General features: G+C 37.1%; 1 protein-coding gene across 2 annotated transcripts in view; it reads right to left on the reverse strand.

Moving 5' to 3' along the window:
* The window catches only part of FSHR (follicle stimulating hormone receptor), a gene marked incomplete at its 3' end in the record, with an annotated part of 153,278 nt that overhangs the window by 72,770 nt on the left and 57,853 nt on the right, over positions 1-22,655 (reverse strand). For both annotated transcript variants that reach the window (XM_084235114.1, XM_084235113.1), the window contains exon 2: positions 9,719-9,790. In XM_084235114.1, the coding sequence (XP_084091240.1) occupies positions 9,719-9,790 (72 nt within the window). The remainder of the gene's footprint in view (positions 1-9,718; positions 9,791-22,655) is intronic.

Consider the following 22,655-nt stretch of genomic DNA (forward strand, 5'->3'; position numbering starts at 1 on the left):
GAATTCTTAAAAGACAGGGTTGATGCTTTTGCTTGCTTGTTGACCAGAAAATGGAGAATCAGTATATTTGATGGCAAAGCAGAAAATCCTTGTTTGAGTAACCTCCGTCAAGTCCTGCCACCTAGAAGTTTTTAGCTGCTGAATAAAAGGTGCCAAGCAGAGATCACCAAGGAGCATGAGAGCCTTGGAGCTTCCAGTGGCCAAGAAAGTAGATCTTAGAGATGGAAGATGTAGAGAGCACAGATACACCTTCACAATATACCTCTTTATAAGCTTACTTGTTCACAAATGATGCTCTGAACTGAATGTTTTGTTCTTTCCCCCTGCCAAATCCATATATTGATGTCCTAATTCCTTTAATGGTGTTTGGAGGCAGAGACTTGGGGAAGTAATTGGACGGGGTCATGGGCTGGAGCACTCTTGTGGGATTGATGCCCATAGAGGAGGGAGAAGGAGCCCAGCGCTCCCTCTCAGCCATGTGTGGGTACAACAAGAAGGCAGTGATCTACAAGTCATGGAGCTGGTCCTCACCAGAAATCCAGAAATTGACCAAAGGGCACTCTGATCTTGACTTCTAATTTCTAGAACTGTGAGAAATAAGTGTTCCTTGTTTAAGCTACACAGTCTTAGCGTTTCATTACAGCATCCCGAGCTGACAGAGTCAGTGGGGCTCTTATTTGTATTCTTCCAGTATCTTCTTCTTTGCAATCCCTTCTAGCAAAGGAATTCTATATTGCCTTCATGGAGAAAGCATAGAGAATAAGATTTGGAGAGTTGTAATGAATAGGGTGTGAGGGCATTCGAAAAATCACTCTATCTTAGGAATTGTTTTCCCTATCAGACTCATCTTCCCCTAACACACACAAAGAACTCAAAGTCAAAACAAAGGAAAACAGCAAGTTAAAACCCCAAGCATATAAATACAAAGCTAATAAGATTATTGTCTCACACTGCTGGGCAGCTATTAGGTATTATAGCCTATTTTAAGGACCCACCTAGAAACACTTGAAAATAAGGACACTTAATGGAAAACACTAAAACCACATCAACCCAAAAAGTGACAAGAAAACAGCCTCTTGTGTTTTTGTTTGAAGCAATAAATATAACAAAAATACTTATTTTCAGAATATTTATGGAGAACAGGAAATGAGATAAGTACTTTCACCTTCTAAACACTAACTCCTGTTTGACCTGGGTCAATAATGACAACTTAATTGACCCAACTCTTACATTTCCCAACTGCTGACTAAGTTAATTTGCAACTTAACAGGCAGCTCAGTTTGCAAATCCTTGGACTAAAGCCAGTCTCAGCAGGAGCTTTACCCAGAAATGAGTTGGCACACTGGAACTTAAAGGCAAAAATGTTCTGAGAGGTTTCCTCTTCTCTCTGACTGGCCCAATAGAAAATAACTAGTTACTGGTTGATGGAAGTCCCAAGTACACAGGTACAGAAGTGCTCACCTCTAATAATAAATGCATAAGCAGCAGCTTGCACAGCCTTAATCCTCCCCTTTGTCACTCATGCTTTGGTAGAATGACTTTGGAAAATTGTAGATGCCAATGAAAAGGAAGCCTTGTCTAGCAGAAAGGACCAGACCACCTTGCATTTAAATCCTAGCTTCACCAGGAAAGGCCTGTGGGTTCCTTCCTGAAGGTCAGACTCCCTTGTCGGTAGAGGGCAAATTAGGGCAGAATAACTGAGATGTAGTATTTAAAATACCTGGGCCCCAAGTAGGTGCTGAATAATTTTTTTTTTTTTTAAATCAACTATTGAGGTTTAACTTCACAAATAAGGAGCACTCATTTTAACCCTTTGAGTTTAAACAGATGGTACCTTTTGTTACAGGCCACCACATCTCTACCAGCAGTAAAAATTCCTGTTTCTCCCTCCCCCACCCCAGACAATATCCACTGGCAACCATTCCTCAGCATCCTGTCACTATAGAATAGATATCCTTAAAGTTTTGTGTAGTCATGTGTACATATTTTGTATCTGGCTTTTTTGCTTAATGTAATGCTTTTGAAATTCATCCGTGTTGTGAGCATTCAGGCTATTCCTTTTTATTACTGCTTAGTATGTTGTTTGTGAACAGTGTGAACACAATGTGTTCACTCACTGGGTGATGAGTATTTGGGTGGTTTTAGTTAGGGGCTCTTTATTAAATCTTTGTGAAAATAATTAATCAGGTCTGTGTGTACACACATATGCCATTATTTCTCTTGAGTAAATGCTTTATAAGAAACTTTCAAACTTTTCCAAAGGGATTGTATGCACCGTTTTAGATTTTCACCATAAATGTATGAGGGTTCCAGTTTCTCCACAGTCTCAACAATAAATTAGTATTATTTTCAGCCATTTTAATGGGTATGTAAGATATTCATGGAGGTTTTTAAATTGTATTTTCCTTTACCAGGACAGGGTCCTCTGACCCTGGGTGGTTACTGATCCTTTCTGAATGGCAGTACCCTTGTCTGTAGAGGGCAGTCAGCTGAAAGTTTGTTCAAATTGTGTTCAGCTGAAGTCGAGCATATTTTCATGTGCTTTGTGCCCATTTCTTTATCTTACGTTTTTAAATTTGTGCTCATATTTAAATATTTTTTAAATTTAGGTGTAACTGACATTAGTTTCAGGAGTACAACCTAAAATTCAACCTTTGGGTGCACAAGTCATCACCATGTGTGATCATATTTTTTTTATAATGAGAATTTACAATTTAATGTTAGCAACTCAAATATGCTATAGAGAACTAATTATTAGTCATCATCAATTAGTTACCCTGTGGATGTCTAGTACATCTAAATGACTTATTTTATGACTGGAATTTTGTACCTTATAACTCCCTTTGCCCAATTTCTCCTGCTTGGCAATTCCCCTTTGGCAAGCACTGGTCTGTTCTCGTTTGATAACACCAATATATAAAAAAAAAAAACCAAAACATAGAATCTTTACTTATATAAACCCCCAAAATCACTAGCAAAATCTTATGTACGAGTGACCTTTACTAGAACTGAGTTGCCAAAATTAACCCATTTAGCTCCTATCACACTGTGATATTCAAGCTTGTCTCCATGGCCTCTGAGGTGCTGTGATCTGACCCCAGCTGTTTCTCTGAATTGTCCTCACCTCCATCCCTTGTATTTATTCTGCTTCAACCACACAATGTAGACCCATTATGTACACTCCTGACTGTCTCCATGAATTGGATTCACACTGAAATACCATCCACCTTTCGACTGTGGATCTACATTAAAATCATCAAGGGACCTTTAAAAAGTAATCAATACTTGGTCCCATCCTAGACAGATGAAATGAAAAATCCCTGAAATGATAGTCAGGTCTGTGGATTATTTTAAGAGTTCCCCTGGGGATTCTAAAGTGCAATCTGACATGAGAACCACTTACTATTATCTTTTTATGTGCAGGGGCTCAATCCCCTACTTCCTGCTTTGAGATCTGATGGGTCTAACACTGGTTTTTAGGTTTTTTGTTTGTTTTACCAGGAGGCTGTAGAGTTAGCCTCTCCTTTATTTCAGTAAGTAGGATTCATTCCACCCCCCCCCCCCATTACCTTTTGGAGTCACAGATGGTTTACCAGGAAAGGATCTGCAATGAATAGCTCAGAGACAAAGCAGATCAAAGCCTAAATTTTCTAAAGCTATTGTCACTATCTTTTTAGTTACTTATTTATTTCCTTCCCTTTATCTGGGCTGAGTGAGCACAAAGAACTGAGAATTGGGAGGGTACTCAACTTTTTTAGTGTGTTTGCCACAGTTTTCATTCAATAAATCTCCTCCACTGAAAGTCCCTGTGCTAAGTTAACTTTCCTTCCCCCAATGATTTGGGAGTGGAGGCTGGAGTGTCAGACTACTGTTCTCATTTTTATATGCAAATAAATCATTTGATTATATTTTTTGTCCTTATGTTATCATGAATATTTCAAATGAATTTTATATGGTTCATATTTATGGTTTGGGAACTGTTTCACATTTTGGCTCATTGCCGTCTCATCTGCATACACCATATCTCAGCTGATGTTGATTGGTCTCATTTACATATTCATCATGCTCCTATTTTCAAAGATATTTTGTTATAAACTGACTTTTCTTCCCCCTCCAGTGTTATAATAGCATGTAGATGTGTTTTTAAATTGCACTCATTTCCATACATAATTTTTCTGGTTACCATAAATCACCACATTGTCACCTACTCCCCCCACCCTATTCAGTGTAATCTTCACACTTTATACCAAGCTGACATATGGCTCCAAAGTAATTAAAGACAATGTAAACAGTTTACAGTGCACTTTGCAAAGCCACTTCACATTGCAGAGAGTTTAATGATTTCCTTTTCTCCTAGCCAGTCCTAATGTAATGAGGATAGGAGGTGATGCTGCTTAAAGCTAAGGTGATAAACATGGGCCATTCCATTTCTAATGGAGAAACTCCTGTTCTGTGTTCTACCAAAAAGGCTCCTTTCCTTGTTGACTTCCTATAGAAACAGATGGGGCTGGGTTCGGCTGGGTTAACGAATGAAGAAGAACTGACATTAGTTGGGGGAAGTTATGAATTCTTTCAATCACTCTAACAGGATGGAGGAGGAAGAATAAAATTAATCAAATATCCATATAATGTCAACACTGAAATTAAGTATTTAAGGGCTTTGACAACCCTGTGAAATAGACCTTATCATTTTACAGGTGAGGTAAGTGAGACTCAAAGTAAAAATGGGTGAAACTAGAATCTCTTAAAAAATCTGGTTCCACCCAACTGGAGGTAAATTCTGTTCTGCAATGTCTCCTATCACTTGTCCACTGTGCTACTGCGGACAGGGAATTTGATCTCAAAGTCTGTTTCCTCACCTGTAAAGTGACCCTAATGATGATACCTTGAATAAAACTGGGGGCAATTAAAAAGAAATGATGACTGTAACAAGCTCCAGTCACTGCCTAACACACAGTAAGACCTCAATAAATTTAACTATGTGACAGTAATTATCATGAACATCATATAATATCAAAAACTGCCAGTGCAGCTCCTACCCATCCTTCCAGTATTAGTTTCTGTGGCCTAGGTAGTTGAGGAACTTTCTCTTCTGAATGACAATAGGATCAATTTTAATTATGGCCATTAGTTGTTTAACTATCAGCATCTAGCCTTTTGTTTTTTTTCTAGCAAAGACCTGTGTGTGTGTGTGTATCTGTCTGTCTGTCTCCCTTCTCCACTTGAAGTTCATGTGGCTGGGGTAGGTGTTTTCAACTATAAGAATAGAACCCATGACCCAGGCCAAGCAATTTAAATATCACACTCTTAGGTGCACAGCCGATCCAGGGATGGTTGCTTAATCTAATCAAGTGAGACTAAATCTTTAGACATCTATGGACTGAGCAAGAAAAATGTCAATTCCTTCCATCTGCATACAACTTAAGATGTGTGAAGGCAAGGCTTCTGCTGCCATTGCCACCAGGGGCTAGGGCTAAGGGCTGAAACCAACATAATGGAAGGCAGACCTCAGAGAGGGAGGGAGTCAGAGTTAATGACATTGAACCTGAATAGAGCGGTTTCTAAAGCCACTCTTTCTTTCTGACCATCAGGTTAAATGAGCCATTAAATCCCCTTCTTTTCCTTAAGCCTGTATGAGGTTTATTTTCTTTTGCCTCTCACAACAGAAAGAGTCCAAAGAAAATGCAATGTTTGTATCATTTATTTTGAGCATATTACCTTGTGCTTTTTTCTCCTGCTTTATATTTTAAATTATAACTGTGTAACTGCCTAGATCACAGTAGTTTCACAGCCAGTGTTTATGTGCCTATCAACACCCACATTATTTATCCTTATCCTGTTATTTAGTATTTTCCTTACATATCTGGATGTCTTGTTTTCCCAAATAATTATATTTCTAGTATTCATGTATTTTCTGTATGTAGCTAAATCTTTGCAAAGCACCGTCTACCCAATAGTGAGTAAAAACATATCCTTGTGTTCATGTCATTTAAAGCCCTATAGAAGAATTAGAAATTCATTAAATTGTCACAGAGAGAAGTTAAAGTTATTAAAATGATAGCTGCCTCATAGAGAGGAAGGATGATGTGAAAGGGTAGACAGTAGGGGATTTTCTAGTTGGGGAGGCCAGAAAGGGTTTCCTAGATAAGTGACACTGGTGTGGGAATCTTAAGGATGAGGAGGAGCTGATGAAATGGCAGATAAGAAAGGACCTGCTGGTTAGTAGGAATAGCATGGGCCAAGGCTTATCATGGGCAGCATAAGACAAACTAGTAGAACAAAGGAGAGAATGGAAGAGGTCTAGTTTCTGTTTTATGTTCAGAGCAATGGTAGGGATGGAATGAGAGAGAGAGAGAGTGTGTGTGTGTGTGTGTGTGTTTTAGTGGCAGGACAGGGGTTGGAAGGCGGCATGAGTAGATATGAACTTGGCAGCCATCACTGACTGCTGTATAGAGAAGGGTGGGCACGAGGGGAGCATGCTAGAGGATGAGGCAGCATAGGCAGAAGACTACTGAGGTTATCCAGTGAAAGATTATGGTAACTGGAGAAGGAGCTACATGGAGAGATTAGAGGTCTAGTAAAGAGATAAAAATAATAGGACTTGGTGTTTTACTTTAACACAAAGTAAGGTATACTCCTCCCTGAAAGAATAAGCAAGGCTCTGGAATAACCTGTAAATTCTCCATGCAATCTAATAAATGTGCTATTAATGCTGTGAACACATCATTGTGGCTTGGATCCACTGGCAGTTAGACATGACAGAAAAGCAAACATTCCTGCTGGCTCCTGGAGGACAAGCAGGAGTCTACCTAGAAGTAGTATTAAAACAGAAGGACAACATCTATGTAGACCAGGATAAACCACATTTTGTTCATTCACCTGCAACTCTGAATAGGGCATGGCACACAGAATCAAATCAAAGAACCAGCCATCACATTCTAAATAAGCCACATTTATCTGGTGCTTGGGAAATGGAAGTTTGTTCTACCTGCTGAAAGTGAATTACACAGTGCATATGATTGGTATAATGGGCTTTGATTTATTTGCCAGAGATCTAAGCAATGAGGGTCTCTAAGAGATTGGGGTTGGGATAGGTATGGCAGCAAAAGTGAGAGGAGGGCTGGATTCCAGAAATATTTTTGAGGGGAAATCAATGATCTTGGATAAACACTTGGAGAGAAAAGATTTATAAGGTGTTTGAGTTATGAGAGACTTTGAATTTTCTTGTTTGGAAGACTGACAGATGGTGATGTTATTCACTGGGCAATACAGGAAGATGACAAATTTAAGGATGAAGATAATGAGTTTGAAGTTTGGATAGACTGAATTTGAGATAACTTTCAGTTTACTAAATTGTAGATGATCAGAAGTCTCTCTTTCCAAGCAACAATAATGGCCTCAGAAGAGAGTTGGGAGTTGCTGCTAAGAGTTTTAGAGTCCCGGTAGTAAGGCATTATTTGATGAATTATGATTTTGGAATAATGATTTGGGAGTGTGACTATAAAAAATGGAGCACTGGAATAGATAAAGTTTTGTTAAGCATCTGAGGAACAAGATAAAGAGAACAGGTTATGGAACAGTCTGAAAGGTTACGAGGGCAGGGAGGTGGGTGTATAGAAATTAGAAAGGGAAAGAGTATTGAGAAGAATCAGAAGATTAGTCACTGAAATCAAAAGCTAGATATAGGTTAAGTACTAAGGAGACAAAGTAGAATTCATTAGACCTGGCAGTTATGGTATGATGGGGACCTTTAATAGAATAATTTAATCATGTTAAAGAATTTGTAGCCAAGTGGGCAAGCTGAGAAGCAATTGAGCCAAAAGGATTAGGGGTAGTAAATGCAGGCTGCTCTTTGAAAAGAGTGGGTAATGATGGGAAGGAGAGGAAGGTAAATGGAAGGCAGGCAGAATTTATACAGAAAACTTTTATTCCTTTTATGAAAAGGTTATGTGAACCTGGCCACATATGCAGAATGAATAAAAGACTATGATTTATAGAGAGGAAGCCATTTACTTATGATGTTCGGAAAACTTAATAAAAACTAGAAGAACGAGATGAAACTTATCAGTGCCCAAGAATAGAAGGCGTGACAATGGAGGAAGGTGAGCAGAGGGATTGAAGGGTAGTCTCTTCAGAGTTCACTTGAGTCACACTCTACTAAGGAATGTTTTCGAGGCCTTAGGATCAAAAGAGTATTGAAAAATAAGATTGGTTTCACTTTTAGTATCTCACTATGTCAGTTAAATCTATTGATAGTTAATAAAGACATGAGGTAGAAATGGGTAAGCTGTGTCTGAGGAAAATCAGGAGTTTCTGAGCCAGTTGCTTTGTCCCTGGAATTACTGCTCTATCAGTTCAGCCCAACCATTTTTATTGCTACAAGATTGTCTCTTTGGATATCCAATGAGGACTCAGTCACATTTGCTAGATTTAATTAGATTAAGGAGGATTATTTGGGATATCTGGCATGCCTGTCTTGAGGGTAATTTCTATGCAATCGTATTGGGGCTATGGTACTTATCAGGGCCATGGCTGATCCATTCAGGATACATCTTGAACTCAAAGCTCTCCAACTCTATTGTTGCTCTGTTTTCCTTGGCGAGTGTCCCCTCCTCCCAATTCCTGTGAGTGTTGAATGTTCCTAGGAAGGTACACTTTGAAGACTGAAGTCTTACACTGGACTCTCATCTAACAGGGGGATACTTGCATTAAGAAATTTGAGATCACAGAAGGATCTCCCCCTTTCAAATTCTTAGTACATGGATAAGAAAATAAGACCCTGATAGATAAGGGACTTAACCAAGGTTATGCAGGAAATTTGCATTAAAAGAAACACTCAAACCCAGGATTCTGCCACCCTCCAGGCAGGTGGCTTAATTGCTAAAACCTGCAGCCTCTTTTCTCTGGTCTGTGTTCCATCAATGAGTCTCTACCACTTCCTTAGACCTCAGCTAATGTTCTTCCTAAAGAAGGGTTCAAAGAACCAAAAGGAAAATTTATGGGGCTTCAAAAATGCATATAATTTAGGGAATTAATAAATAATCTATTTACTGGCATTTAAATTCCAAATTGATGACTCCAAAGCACAGAACACATATCCTCGGCACAAGATACTTCAGAGAAAAAAAAACTTACCTTAAGTATGGGAGAATTTCTTCAGCTTCTTATTCCTGTACCTCCGCTTTGAGAAAATCCTATTTGGTTATACTCTTTTATTCAACTAAACCAATGAAAAGTGAATATTTGAATATTTGCACTCATGAAGGATAGTTTCAAAGAAAATATCCATGAGTGCTGTAAACTTAACCAATACTTTTAAGTGTTTCTGTATCAATTACCATTTGTCAGTATATGAACAAGAAGTCTAGAACTATCAATTAAAAATTAATCAAGACAACAGAAGGTATCCTGAAAAATAATTAATGTGAGCAAAGGATCAGGCTTTGGTTTACAAAAATTCAACTCATAGGTGCTTTGGGAGCAACACCTTATTTAAAAAAAAAAATGAGCATTGTTAAGATTGACCGTATATTCATTTCAAGCAGCCACATTCTGAAAGATTTCCTTATTGTTATTTCCTAAATAGTAGTATGGATAAAATTAGAAGAGGTGCAGACTGGTTTCTAAACAAGAGAAAGCATCAAGCTAGACATAATCGGAGGCTGCTGCCTCTTTGAGATATCATCACTCACAGCATTGTTGGGGGTTAGGTACATACATTTTCTCCAGGTCCACAAATCCTGAAAATGCTCCTTTGGGGATCACTTGAAGTTTGGTGAGAACAAACCTCCTGAAAAAGAGAATGCAGATAAAATATCACAACCTACCCATTTATTGATAAGTAATTGAATACCTGATGCGTATTAGCTAACAGCCAACATATATTAAATGCTTGTCACTTAGTGATGGTTATGATTGCTTCACATGATGTCTCTTTAGCCACACCACAAAGTAGTGGTGTTGGCACTATTGTTGTCTCCATTTTGCATAAGGATACTGAGGTTTAGGGAGGTAAGAAAACATCCAGGTCATATGACTAATACGTGGCAGAATTGGAGTATGAACTTTCTTGTCACAGTACTTCATGTTGTCTCCTGCAGCCCTATGTGAGGCTCTTTTTCTATTGCACCCCTCAATGCCTCCCCCTTATTGTCATCCTTCCCTATTCCAGACAGAGAAATTGATCCTAACAGAAAATAGCTTCCTCGAGCTCACATGGCTCTGTCACAAATGCATCTGCACCTGGACTCATCCACACCAACTTCTCTCCTGTTACCTGTCTAGGGTCATGACAGAACAGTCCTCACCATCTCTTCCTCGCTCTTCTAATCGAGGTAATCACTATAGCAATTTGTACCTTTAGTCCATAAATTTCATCTGCCTATTTTTGCTTCTCTGCTGTATCCTGCTCATTAGTGAACAAAAATGCCATAATTTCTCCCATCTTAAAAAGGCTCCTCTTAGCCTCAGTCACTTCCACTTTTTTCAACTTTAAATATCTGTCACACATCTGCTTCAAGATTCCTGCCAATGGTTCCTTATTTTAGGGAATGATTGAGACTGTACACAGTAGCCTACTGAGCTCACAAAAACTCCCAGCTGCCCCTTCCCAGAAACGTACTAACCTCCACCCCCCTTTTCTCATCCCTATTCTTGTCACAGTTCTTTCCCGCTATTCCTTGGACACACCGGGTTTCTTCCTGGATTGCTTCTTCAGCCTGTTGTTTACTCAAATGTCACTTTCTCAGTGAGAATTTCCTCAACCATCCTATTTAAAATAATTTCAAATTTGCCTCCAATTCCTTTTCCTGCTTAAGTTTTTCTTTATAGTACTTCTGGTATAATTCTATGTATCTATGTTTGTACTGTACTTGTTGCTTACCATAACTAGAATGCAAACTTCATGAGGGCAGGCATTTCTGTGTCTATAGCTATATACTATATTGTCTAGAGCAGTGCCTGGTACATTACAAGTACTCAAATGTTTCTTGAATGATTGAGTGGATGGTTATTAAACAGTGTGAAAGTTCTATACTTGAAGCTAGAATTACAAGTGACCATGGCTTTTTCCCTCTGGCTTTCTTCTGTTTTGTAATTGATTAGTAGGGATTTGGTTTTCTTTCCATTTTAATCCTTCCTTCCACAAGGCAGTCTGTTGGTGGGAATTAAACACTAAGGATTTGAATAGTTTCACAAACCTTCATTGCTCCATTTGCTTATTTGTTGGTACTAAGGACATTGTTTCAGACAAAGTGATTATTCATCCAAACAGATCTTTTATGTTCACTTTGTTAACATTTGGCTGTCACGTGGACCAACTCTGGTGAGGGACCATGTGTGTTGTTCTTGCTCTGGAGTTTACATTCTTGGGAATGTCTAACTGAAAACTTTGGACTGCCAGAAAACAGTTGCAAGATAAAGTGGATGTAATAATTATGACCATTACACAGGATTAAAATGAGAAAAAAATCCAAACTACATAAATATATACAGGAAAGAAGGAAAAGAATGGGCAAATTTTGAACCTGGGCTGCAAAACTGTTATATCATACTGAAAGAATAGTCTTTGGTAAGTGATTTAAATAAAAGCAATGTAATTTAGCATTAGGTGTGATGGATCTGGGAGAGTATCTACCTCAAGAATGCCTATCTGAAGAATCAAGGTTAGCTCATACTCATTTAATTGTACTTAACCTTAGTTATTATACAAATTCATTTTGTTTCTATTTATCACAAGGCAGAAGAATGATGAAAACAAAGCAAATAAACCTGCTTTCCTCAAATTGTCTAATATTTAAGAGAATTGAAATTTTGAGGTAACAGTGAGATGTACAAATAGTGAAATCTTGGATAAATGACTTCTTAGTGGCCCTTTTTGATTTGATTCAATGCTAGTAGCAGGCACATTTTCTAAAACTTTCAATGCCTGTATTAAGTGGTTCAAACTTGTTAACATAGTTAAATCCTTTTTGAAGATTGAATGTATGACTTCAATTTCCTAAAATGTTATTAATTACTAATCTGATAATATTTCCACTAAAAATGACTTGGAAAACTTCTATAAAATATTGTTTTAAATGCATAGTTTATAAGAGAAATCCTTAGGTGCCCAAAGTGAACCAACTGAGTATCAGATGGAACCCTGAGTGTGTCCCAGTGAACCAGAATTCTAAGAGATGAAACAGAAACCAAAATATCCTTGTAGGGAATTAATGAACTAGGTAATTCAATATTTTGTATTTTGATGCTAAATTGATACCAAATTGATGAAGTGAGACATGGGAGAATGCAATATGCATTTCTGTCTGTCCATCTATCTAATATGCATTCTAGAACATAGGTACAGAAAATGGAGGGCAAGCAATTTCCAATGAGGGAACATCTTTGTTTCATAATTTATGAAAGATTCTGAGTCTCTGTTCAAGGAAGAGGAACAAAAGTAAATCTACACTTGTCAATTAAAACTGTAGAGATGTAAAATAAATTATTTGAAATGCAGAGAGAAAAAAGTCTTTGGAAAAAAATTCAGAAAACTTTGTAAAAGTATCTTTGAAATTATTAGGGAAAATTACTCAATTTAGAATCCTATAACCCAAAATTTATCATCACATGTGAGAGCAAAATAAAGGCACTTTAGACAAATTTAATTAGCCGAGTAAGTTTTGGCAAAGGAATTCCTTTAGAGAATAAGAAAATTCAGGGGAAGCAAAACAACACAAGGAACAAAGAAATTAGCATTTCTTATTCAATAAGGTAGGTTTTCACAATAGTTGGAAAATTAATCTATGTAATAAGTATAAAAAATTATTTTCTTTGAAAGTGATGCAATTATATTACTTAGAAGTAAGTAATAGAAGACAATTCTTTCCACCTCCAGAAAATGTACACATATTTGGTAAGTCAAAACCAAATCGATACCCAGAGAAGCCATCTTTTAAATTTACACATGGTCAAAGAATGAAAATAAACAATGTACAGCTGAACTGCTACATAAAATATCTTTATAATTTTATTCTATCAAAAAAGGAAACAAAAGATGCCAATGACAAGTTTCCAACACAAACTAGCTAAAGAACAGACTGGAAACAGAAAACTATAAAGTCACTATTTCTTTATGCTATTTCTGGTTAGAACTTAAGATATAAACGCAAAAGTAGTTTCATAGGAAACACTGGTAAAATAGGGATGTGTTCACGAACACTCAGCTACACATTGTAATTTGAAATACACTTTTAAAATTTAATCTATTCTAGATGACTGGATCAAGAAGATGTGGTACATATATACCATGGAATATTACTCAGCATTCAAAAAAGATAAACACATGCAATTTGCAGCAACATGGATGGCGCTGGAAGGGATCATGCTCAGCGAAATAAGCCAAAAAGAAAAATACCGGATGGTCTCACTCATAGCAGGAATCTAGAAAACTTAAATAAGGGATCAGGAAAATGAATAACTATAAGAAAGTGAAAATCAAAATCAACAAAAAACTATGAACCAGAGACACTTTTTGGGGGGTGGGGGCCGGGAGGGGAGGGATTGGGGTCAGAATGGGGCATTTGCAGTTGTATGGGGGAATATAAAAATAAAATTTATTATTTAAAAAAAAAATAAAGGACAAAACCTCCCATCCTTGAACCAAAAAAAAAAAAAAAAAAAAGCTAGCTACAACAAATGTTGGCGAGGTTGTGGAGAAAAAGGAACTCTCCTGCACTGTTGGTGGGAGTGCAAACTGGTCCAACCACTATGGAGAGCTATGTGGAGATTTCTTGACCTACTAAACATAGTGCTTCCATATGATCCAGCAATTCCACTCCTAGGTATTTACCCAAAGGACACAGAAACACCAATTCCAAAGAGCACCTGTGCCCCTATGTTTATAGCAGCACTATTTACAATAGCTAAGCTTTGGAAACAGCCCAAATGCCCAAAAATAGATGACTGGATCAAGAAGATGTGGTACATATACACCATGGAATATTACTCAGCATTCAAAAAAGATAAACACATGCAATTTGCAGCAACATGGATGGCGCTGGAAGGGATCATGCTCAGTGAAATAAGCCAGAAAGAAGAAGAAAAATACCGGATGGTCTCACTCATAGCAGGAATCTAGAAAACTTAAATAAGGGACCAGGAAAAAGAATAACTATAAGAAAGAAAATATCAAAATCAACAAACAACTATGAACCAGAGACACTCTATGGGGGTGGGGGACGGGGAAAGGAGGGATTGGGGTCAAAATAAGGGGGTTGCAATTGTATGGGGAATATAAAAATAAAATTTAAATAAATAAAAATAAATAAATAATAAAATTTAATCTATTCTACTTTTTATTTTACAATTTCACAACTATAAGGTTGTTTCTCCATAAGTTTATTGATATGATTAATGAGCTTTCTTACAGTATTGTAAGGTTTATTGTGATAGTTTCAAGCACTCCTGCCATAACTTTAACACCAAACTGATCATTATAAAAAAAAGTACTTATTTGAATGTTGAAGAAAACCATTTATCACTTAAACTTTGAAACTATTTTTCATAGGTTCACTTTAATGAGCAACAACCTAATTAATGAATTGGCAGCAAATCTGAACAGTTCATCAAAGAGGATATCAAGAAGACCAACAAACATGGAAAATATACATCATTCCTGAAAACAAGGAACATTCAAGTCAAAACCACAATGAGATATCTCACACCCTTGAATAGCACTTATTAAGAGGACCCCAAACAAGAAGTGTGACAAAGGATACTGAGAAAAAGGAACTCTATTACACTGTTGGTGGGAATGTAACTTAGCAGAGTTAGTTTGGAAAGCGATCCGGATTTGCCTTAAAAAATGTGAAAATGGAAAAAACCACATGACCCAGCAATCCCACACTTTAGTTTCTATTGTCTCCAAAGGACATGAAACCATCAAATAAAATATTGCAGGCTCTATAATGTTCATTGCTGCATTATTTATACAAGTTAGGACATGAAAAAACCTAAGTCTCACTGATAGAGGGTTAGATCGAGACGATGTGACACATCCACACAATGAAACACTATTCAATTTTGAGGAAAGGAGATGGATGTTCAAAGAAATCATGTGCAGTAAAGCCAAGTCAGGATGACGACGACAAATATTGGACACTTGCATAGCAGATGATTCAACAAAGAAAATGCCTATGTAAATGAATGGGCACTAACAAATGAAGTGATGCTTCTAAGGTAAAGAGGGAGACCAGGCCAAAAGGTATAAAGGATGATGTTAGGTAAAATAAAGTAAATGAGTCCTTCCAGTTAACTTTAAAATACATTGCTAACTTTAAGTTTGCCTTAAGGAGAGTAGGAAAAAATGTGAAGTATAGAAATGAATTAAAAACAATAGGGAGGATCAACAAAATAATGATGTGTTGGAAAGATTAAAAGAACAAAAATATCTGGCTATTTTTGTAATAATTATGACAGAAAATCCTAATTTAAGAGGTTTGAAAAATGGCACTTAGCTACAGATTATCAAGCTTTCAGTTAAAAAACTGTAAGAACAATTTTTTAACATTAGATTTGAAAAATGCACTTGCTTTGGATAATTTTCATAGAAGCATATTCTTATAGAAACTGACTTAGAAAAATATAGAAAAACTGACTGGATTAATAATTTAAAAATTATCCACCAAAAAATAAGGTTAGCATCATATGATTTTAGGAGCAAATTCTACCTCTTTAAGGTAATTTAAAATCCAATCGTATGCAAATTGTTTCAGAGACTATCAAAAAAAAAAGAATCCTCTTCAACTCAGTTTGTGGGTTAGTATAACAAATATAATCACTTGTGGAACACTGGTATCAAAAACAGGGGCAATAAAAGAATGGATATTTAGGCCAATAATGTAAATGAAAAAAGTGAAATAGTATAGTGATAATGTATATCCAACAAAGTCTAAACAAATAATGCATCATTATAGTTTGGGTTTGTCCTAGAATTAAAAGGTTTGCTAAATATTATAACACTACTGAAGAAAATTTCACATTAAAAGAGGAAACCTGCATTATTTTTTTAATAGGAACAGACAACATATTTGATAAAAATTCCCCATTTATGATAACACTTTTTGAGAAATAAGGGAAAAATTAATATTCTTAATCTAACAGGGGTAAAGTCTGTCAAACACTACAGACAACATCTAACTCAATGATGACATATTAGATACATCCCTTTTAAAGTTAAGAATAAAGTAAGGATGCCTGCTGCAACCTCTTCAATTTAATATTGTGCTAGAAGCCCCTTACACAGAAAAAGAAAAGGGAAAAGACAGATCAGAATTACTGATATTAAAAATTGTCATTATCTATAGATAGCAAGTAACAGCTATTAGAACTAAAAGTCTTGTAAGGTAGCCAGGTATATAATAAGTGCACAAAACTATCTGTATTCATATATCATTTTAAAGTCATATCAATTTCAATGACCACTAAATTTATGTAATATAAATTTGGGAAAAAGAGGCATTTATAGAAAATAAAACTTAAGTGAAAGACATTAAAAAGAAACTCCAAACAAAAATAGCTTACTTGTAAATAGGAAGTTTCAGTATTATGAAGTTACCCTTTTCATCCACATTAATAAATTCAAGGTAGGGGGAAAAGGATGTCCTAACGCTATTTCCATACAGGCTTTGTGGACTCCACCCTCCCACTCCAAATCCCATCACCACCAAAGGGAAGGTGGCTGGGACCTGAGGGTGGTGTTAAGCAGCCAGGTGGGTATAAAGCCAGACACGTGGGCTTTGGAGGGGGGTCCCCCATTTTTGGCTCCCCGCCAGCTCTCAGAGTCCAGCCAGCTCTGAGAGTGCCTTTGGGTTTCCAGGTCGGCGGATCGGGTAGGACGCATTAAAGACTTTGTTTCCCTATTTTCTCCCTGAGTTGTACATTTCCTTTTTCCCTTTTCCCTTGTGAATAAACCTTTTAGTAACCTTTTGTGTGTGCCTGCAGTGGAGTATTAATAAGTCCTTTTTCAGTGCGCAGGTGAGAACCCACAGCCAGGCAACCCGTTTTATTTTATATCGGGGCTGCCCTATAACAGCAAGACTGTCTAAGATGCAAGAGTGTTTGGTTTGGTATTGTGTGAAAGGAAACTGACTGAATTAATATTTACAGGGAAGAGCAAGTTTCCAGCAATAGGCAAAACTCTTTGAAGAAGTAAAACAAGATTGAGGGAATGGGCATGCTGGGGCAATAAAGTTTTTATAAAGATGCAGTGATTATAATGCTGTAATATTGACAGGGATTTAAAAACAGACCAATATAAGAGTAAACAGCAAAGAAACAGATCAACAAAAGACAATGATCAGGTAGAATTAAGGTCACTGGAGAAAGATACTGCTGAATAAGGGATGACGAAATTATCCTTGTGGGGACAAAAGTGACATAAGGTCTTTGCTTATTACCATATTAAAATCTCAATTTTAGGCTTTCAAAAGCCCTAAATGGGAAAAATAAGCTTTTGAAAAATGAGCTTTAGAACAATATAACATTCTGCTCAGAAGATTGCTTTTTTAAAGAACATAAGAAAATTCACATCAAAGTTGAAAAGTTTATAAATTTGACTATTTAACTTGAAATTTCTGTAATTCAAAGATACACAAAGGAAGTGAAAAGCAATAGAAAGGAGAAAGATATTTGCAACACACACAACCAACCAAGTGTTAGCATCTAAAACAACTCAGTTCCACTCAGTAGAAAAATTGGCAATAGATATCAACATATCTATAAGAGAAAATGCAAATAGCCAATAAACATATGAAAAGATGTTCAACCTCACTAGTAATCAGGAAAATGCAAATTTCAACATAATTACATATCATTACATGCCATCATATTGGCAAACATTAAAAGGGAAATCATACAGGATCAGTGGTGATGAGGAAGCAGAACAATAGGACATTTTCTACTCTCTAAATGGCAGGGAAATTTGCTACAGGTACTTAGAACAGCCATTTGGCAATAGGTGTTAAAAGTGAAAGACACAAATGCGTTTGAACCAGTTATTCCATGTCCTTCTGCACAGGTGCACCTGGAGACTGGTAAAAAGATTCATCAATATCTTTTGTAGTAGTACAACACTGGAAATAAATGCTTATAAATGATAATGAATAAATAATAACGGTGGTATATGACACAATGCCAAATTGTAAAATAGTGAAAAGGAACCGAGTAGAGCTGCATGCAAGAATCTGTTGGTGATCTCTCTCTGTATGTCTATATCTAGTACTGTATGTATACTTAGAGAGCTCAATACACAAAATTAAGTCTTATTATGTATAAATTGTGTATTTTTGATGCTTTGACATCCAGAGGCTTTGCAGACCCTGAGGTGACTACACTGAGTTCTAGAGGTAGCAACAAAAAGTCTGTGATTGTGTCTTTGGATTGCTTTATAAAATTTTCCATATAGAGTGTTATATCATTTGCAAATATAGTTTTACTTCTTTACTTACTTAGATTTCTTTTATTTCTTGTTCTCTGATTGGTCTAACTAGAATCTCTAATACTGCATTAGACAGAATCTCTAATACTGCATTAGACAGGATGTAAAAAGACATCCTTGGATAATTTGATTAAACTCTCTTTTCAATAGCAGTTGTCTCCTGATGCCCTCACCATCCCGAATAATAATAAAACCTGTATTTTAAAACATGTTTAGTGATATATATAGTAGGTATATATTTATCAAAAGCAAGCTTCTGAAAGTGATCAACACCAAAATCAGTATAGCATTTACTTCCTTGGCAGGAGGAAAAGCGGTACGTACTATGTCTTTTATTATATATGTGTGTGTATACATGTATTTATGTACACATACATGTTTTTTAAAAAGATGAGCATTATGAGTAAATCTTAATATACCATACTATTGTGCAAACCTTATATACTATTCTCTACATTTGTGTAAAATAGTTTATAATTTTTAAATTATCATATCATGTCCCAACAACATTTGTTTTAAAACAGAGCTATTTAAAAAAGCACCATCATACTATTCTTGTCAGATGGCACCTTTATTCCATTTTGTAAGAAGGCATAAAGCCCCTAAATGTTTTCTGTAAAAATTCACAATTCATCAAGATGGGTCTATTAAGAAAATTTTCCTGGGCCTCCCTGGTGGCACAAGGGGTTAAGACGCAACCTATGAAGCTATCCGCAGCCTCTGAAGCACGAATTCAATCCCCGGCTGGCCAGGGAGCAATCCACATGGCGCAGCAGAGCTCTCCTGTCTCGCACGCTGCTCCCCTCAGCAGTGTATTTCATCAGTCTGCCTGTTCTGTTCCCCGCTCTGGTGGATCCTCACTGCTCGCACCTCTGCCCATGCCCCTGTTCTTGTATGTATAAATAAATAAATCTTTTAAAATTTTTTTTTTCCTCACTATGTTGCAAGTCATTTAAAGTCTCTTCCATGATAAATGGGTGGGTGGGATTTACATTTTTCTTCCCTGAAATTGGGAAGTTTTAAGATTCCTTGAACTCTGTCTCTGTTAGAAGCAATTCATATCTTGGGCAGTTCATTCACCCTTGACCAAATTTAATTTCCCTCTTTGGCTTAAAGGAGAATGGTTTAAAAGATCCCATAAACAGCTTTCTGGGAGTCTGGAAAATAGCCAATATTCTTTTCTGAGAAAGCTGCCTTTTTATGATGGCCCAAGTGTAAACGACTCAGGACTCTGTGTTCTTTGAATTTCACACAAGTTTAAAAATTAAAGTGAGAACAGCTTGGCAAAGAATATACAAGAAGAAATTGATCATTTTCCTGACCTCAAAATGCCAGTTTTTTGTGCTCCACACTCTGTAGGTCAAACTAACTTTGTTGTTTAGGAAAACTAGCCAAAGAGTCTAGTAGAATGAACTAAATGAGCAAATCATCAGGAAAGAACAGTTCAAACATCTTGATTTAGTTATTCACCATAACCCCCTCTGCTGTCAGAATCGCCTGGGCATATAATTGCTTGCATTTTTATGTTGTAATCCCTGGGTCTCAAAGCTTGTGGGGCACAGAATAGCAGGAAGGAATAGGTGGGAAGAGGAAACTCCCATATATAATTTGACTTTTAATTAAACTTAAAGAAATCTCTCTATATTTTGGTCTAGTACAATGCAATGGATTCAAATGTCCTAAACCTTAATGGGCGGTAGTGTCACGATAAAATGCAGAGAATTGATTCAGCTAGCATCCATTTTCAGCAACTTCAGATTGTGTAGTTAAGTGAGAAGGGATTCTTTGGGATACAACTGTTAATGTTATTTGTTTCCCTTTTCCAAATGTAGGAGGTATTAGAGAACTAGTTAAAGAGTTGTTATGAATTTCTTGCAATTTGGGGGGTAAAGAGCCTGGAACATGACTCATGCTTTACCATAAAGGTGGGAGGTGGCCAGCTGCTTCGGGAGAGAGCTGTAGTTCTACAAAGATGCGGGTTTCCCATGTGCCAGACCTGAACCCAACAGAAGGGAGTTGGCCGGCTTATCCTGAGAAAAATGTAGTTTCCTATATAGTGAACAGACCCCAAAAGAGAGTCTGTGTGGAGGAACCTGCTAGAAACCAGTGGGAAGAGGAACTGTTCTCTAGGAACTCCAGATGGAGGTCGCCAGAGTAAGAAGATATGAGGAGCCCACAGGAGCTCTCTGAGAATAAGAACATTTCAATATTTGCCACTTCCAGAAGGTCCTCTGTACAGCAAAAGAGACAGCAACTGAAACAAAGAGACACCCCACTGATTGGGAGAAATTTTTTGCATACAACACTAATGAAAAAGGACTGATCACAAAAATCTACAAAGAGCTTGTGAGACTCAACAAAAACAAAGTATATAATCCAGTCAAAAAACAGGCAGAAGAGGTAAAAGAAACTTCTCCAAAGAAGAAATGCAAATGGCCAACAGGCATATGAAAAAAATGTCCAGCATCACTTGTAATCAGGGAAATGCAAATCAAAACTGCAAATCAAAACTGTAAGATACCATCTTACACCAGTGAGAATGGCACATATAAAAAAAGACTAGTTACAACAAATGTTGGTGAGGATGTGGAGAAAAAGGAACTCTCCTGCACTGCTGGTGGGAGTGCAAACTGGTCCAACCACTATGGAGAGCTGTGTGGAGATTCCTCAACTACTGAAGATGGAGCTTCCATATGATCCAGCAGTTCCACTCCTAGGTATTTAACCAGAGGACATAGAAACATTAATTCAAAAGGGCACCTGCACCCCTATGTTTATAGCAGCACTATTTATAATAGCCAAGCTATGGAAACAACCCAAATGCCCCAAAACGGATGACTGAATCAAGAAGATGTGGTACAAATACACAATGGAATATTACTTGGCAATCAAAAAGATAAACTGATGCAATTTGCAGCAACATGGATGGAGCTGGAAGGGATCATGCTCAGCAAAATAAGCCAGAAAGAAAAAGAAAAAAAATACCAGATGGTCTCACTCATAGCGGGAATTTAGAAAACCTAAATAAGGGACCAGAAAAAAAGACTAATTATAATAAAGTAAAAATCAAAATCAACAAGCAACTAGAAACCAGAGACACACTCTTGGGGGGGGGGAGGAGAATCAAAACAAGGGAGGGTGGGAATTGTATGGGGACTATAACCAAGAAGAAAATACATACATTCTGCAAAAATGAAAAATGTAAAAAATATATAAAATTAAAATAATAATAAAGAAGTTCCCAAAGCCACATGGTCACTGAGCCATCACTGTGAGAGTCAGTTCTCATCCTTTCAATCTCTCTCCTGGACCCAAGCCAGGTCAGAAATAACTGGGGGAGGAGGTAGAACAAAGTAGAAGAAAGAAAATTCCTTGTTCCTTACTAGTTGTGAGTTTTTGAATCTGAAGCAGGCCCCACTATGGAATAGACATATTAATTAGGATGTGAGAGTGGAGGTCAAATAAAACATAACCCTGGAATCTTATTATACTTATGAGAGGGGGGTAACTATGGCAACCAAATAAAATTTCATCTGGGGTGGGGAAAATTTGGTCAGCAGGGTATTTGCCTGGCAGTGGTAGGAAAGAAGAGACTTTCTGGTTGTGTCCTACTGAATACATCTTGATCAACAGATCAATAGTTGTGCTTTACCCTGAGTAAAAGAAGTATTATGAACTTGAATGGAAGAAGGAATGGAGAGGCACAGAAAGCATTTTTGTCCTTCTATTTCTTATTACATGGGTGACTAATGACCAATTTGGGATGGAGAGGGTAATTTCATTTTACCTTTTGGCACAGCTTAAGATAACTCAGGGACCCTTCCATGGGGATTGCTTATATAACATCAGATGCTTGACTAAAGGAGGGGCGACTCAATTGTATAGATGTTCATTTTCCTTAGAACATCTATTCAGTTAAACATTCAGGTTATGTCTCATATAGACACTACCCCAGGCCATTGTGTTAACTCAACGATGCCAGAGTTTTGTTTAGGAGAGAATGTTTATATGTTTACATGATTGCCAACTACGCCAATTGTAGGGTCAGGACTGGACACAGTGCAGGTTTTCTGATCCAGCAGACCGGGTAAAGGAGGAATCAGAGTCCTTAGTGGCTTTTTTGCAGGTCTTTTTATTGGGATTTACCTGGTATACAGCAGGTAAGGGTGTTGGGGGG

The sequence above is a fragment of the Talpa europaea genome (genome assembly GCF_964194135.1).
Source record: "Talpa europaea genome assembly, chromosome: 6".
NCBI lineage: Eukaryota > Metazoa > Chordata > Mammalia > Eulipotyphla > Talpidae > Talpa > Talpa europaea.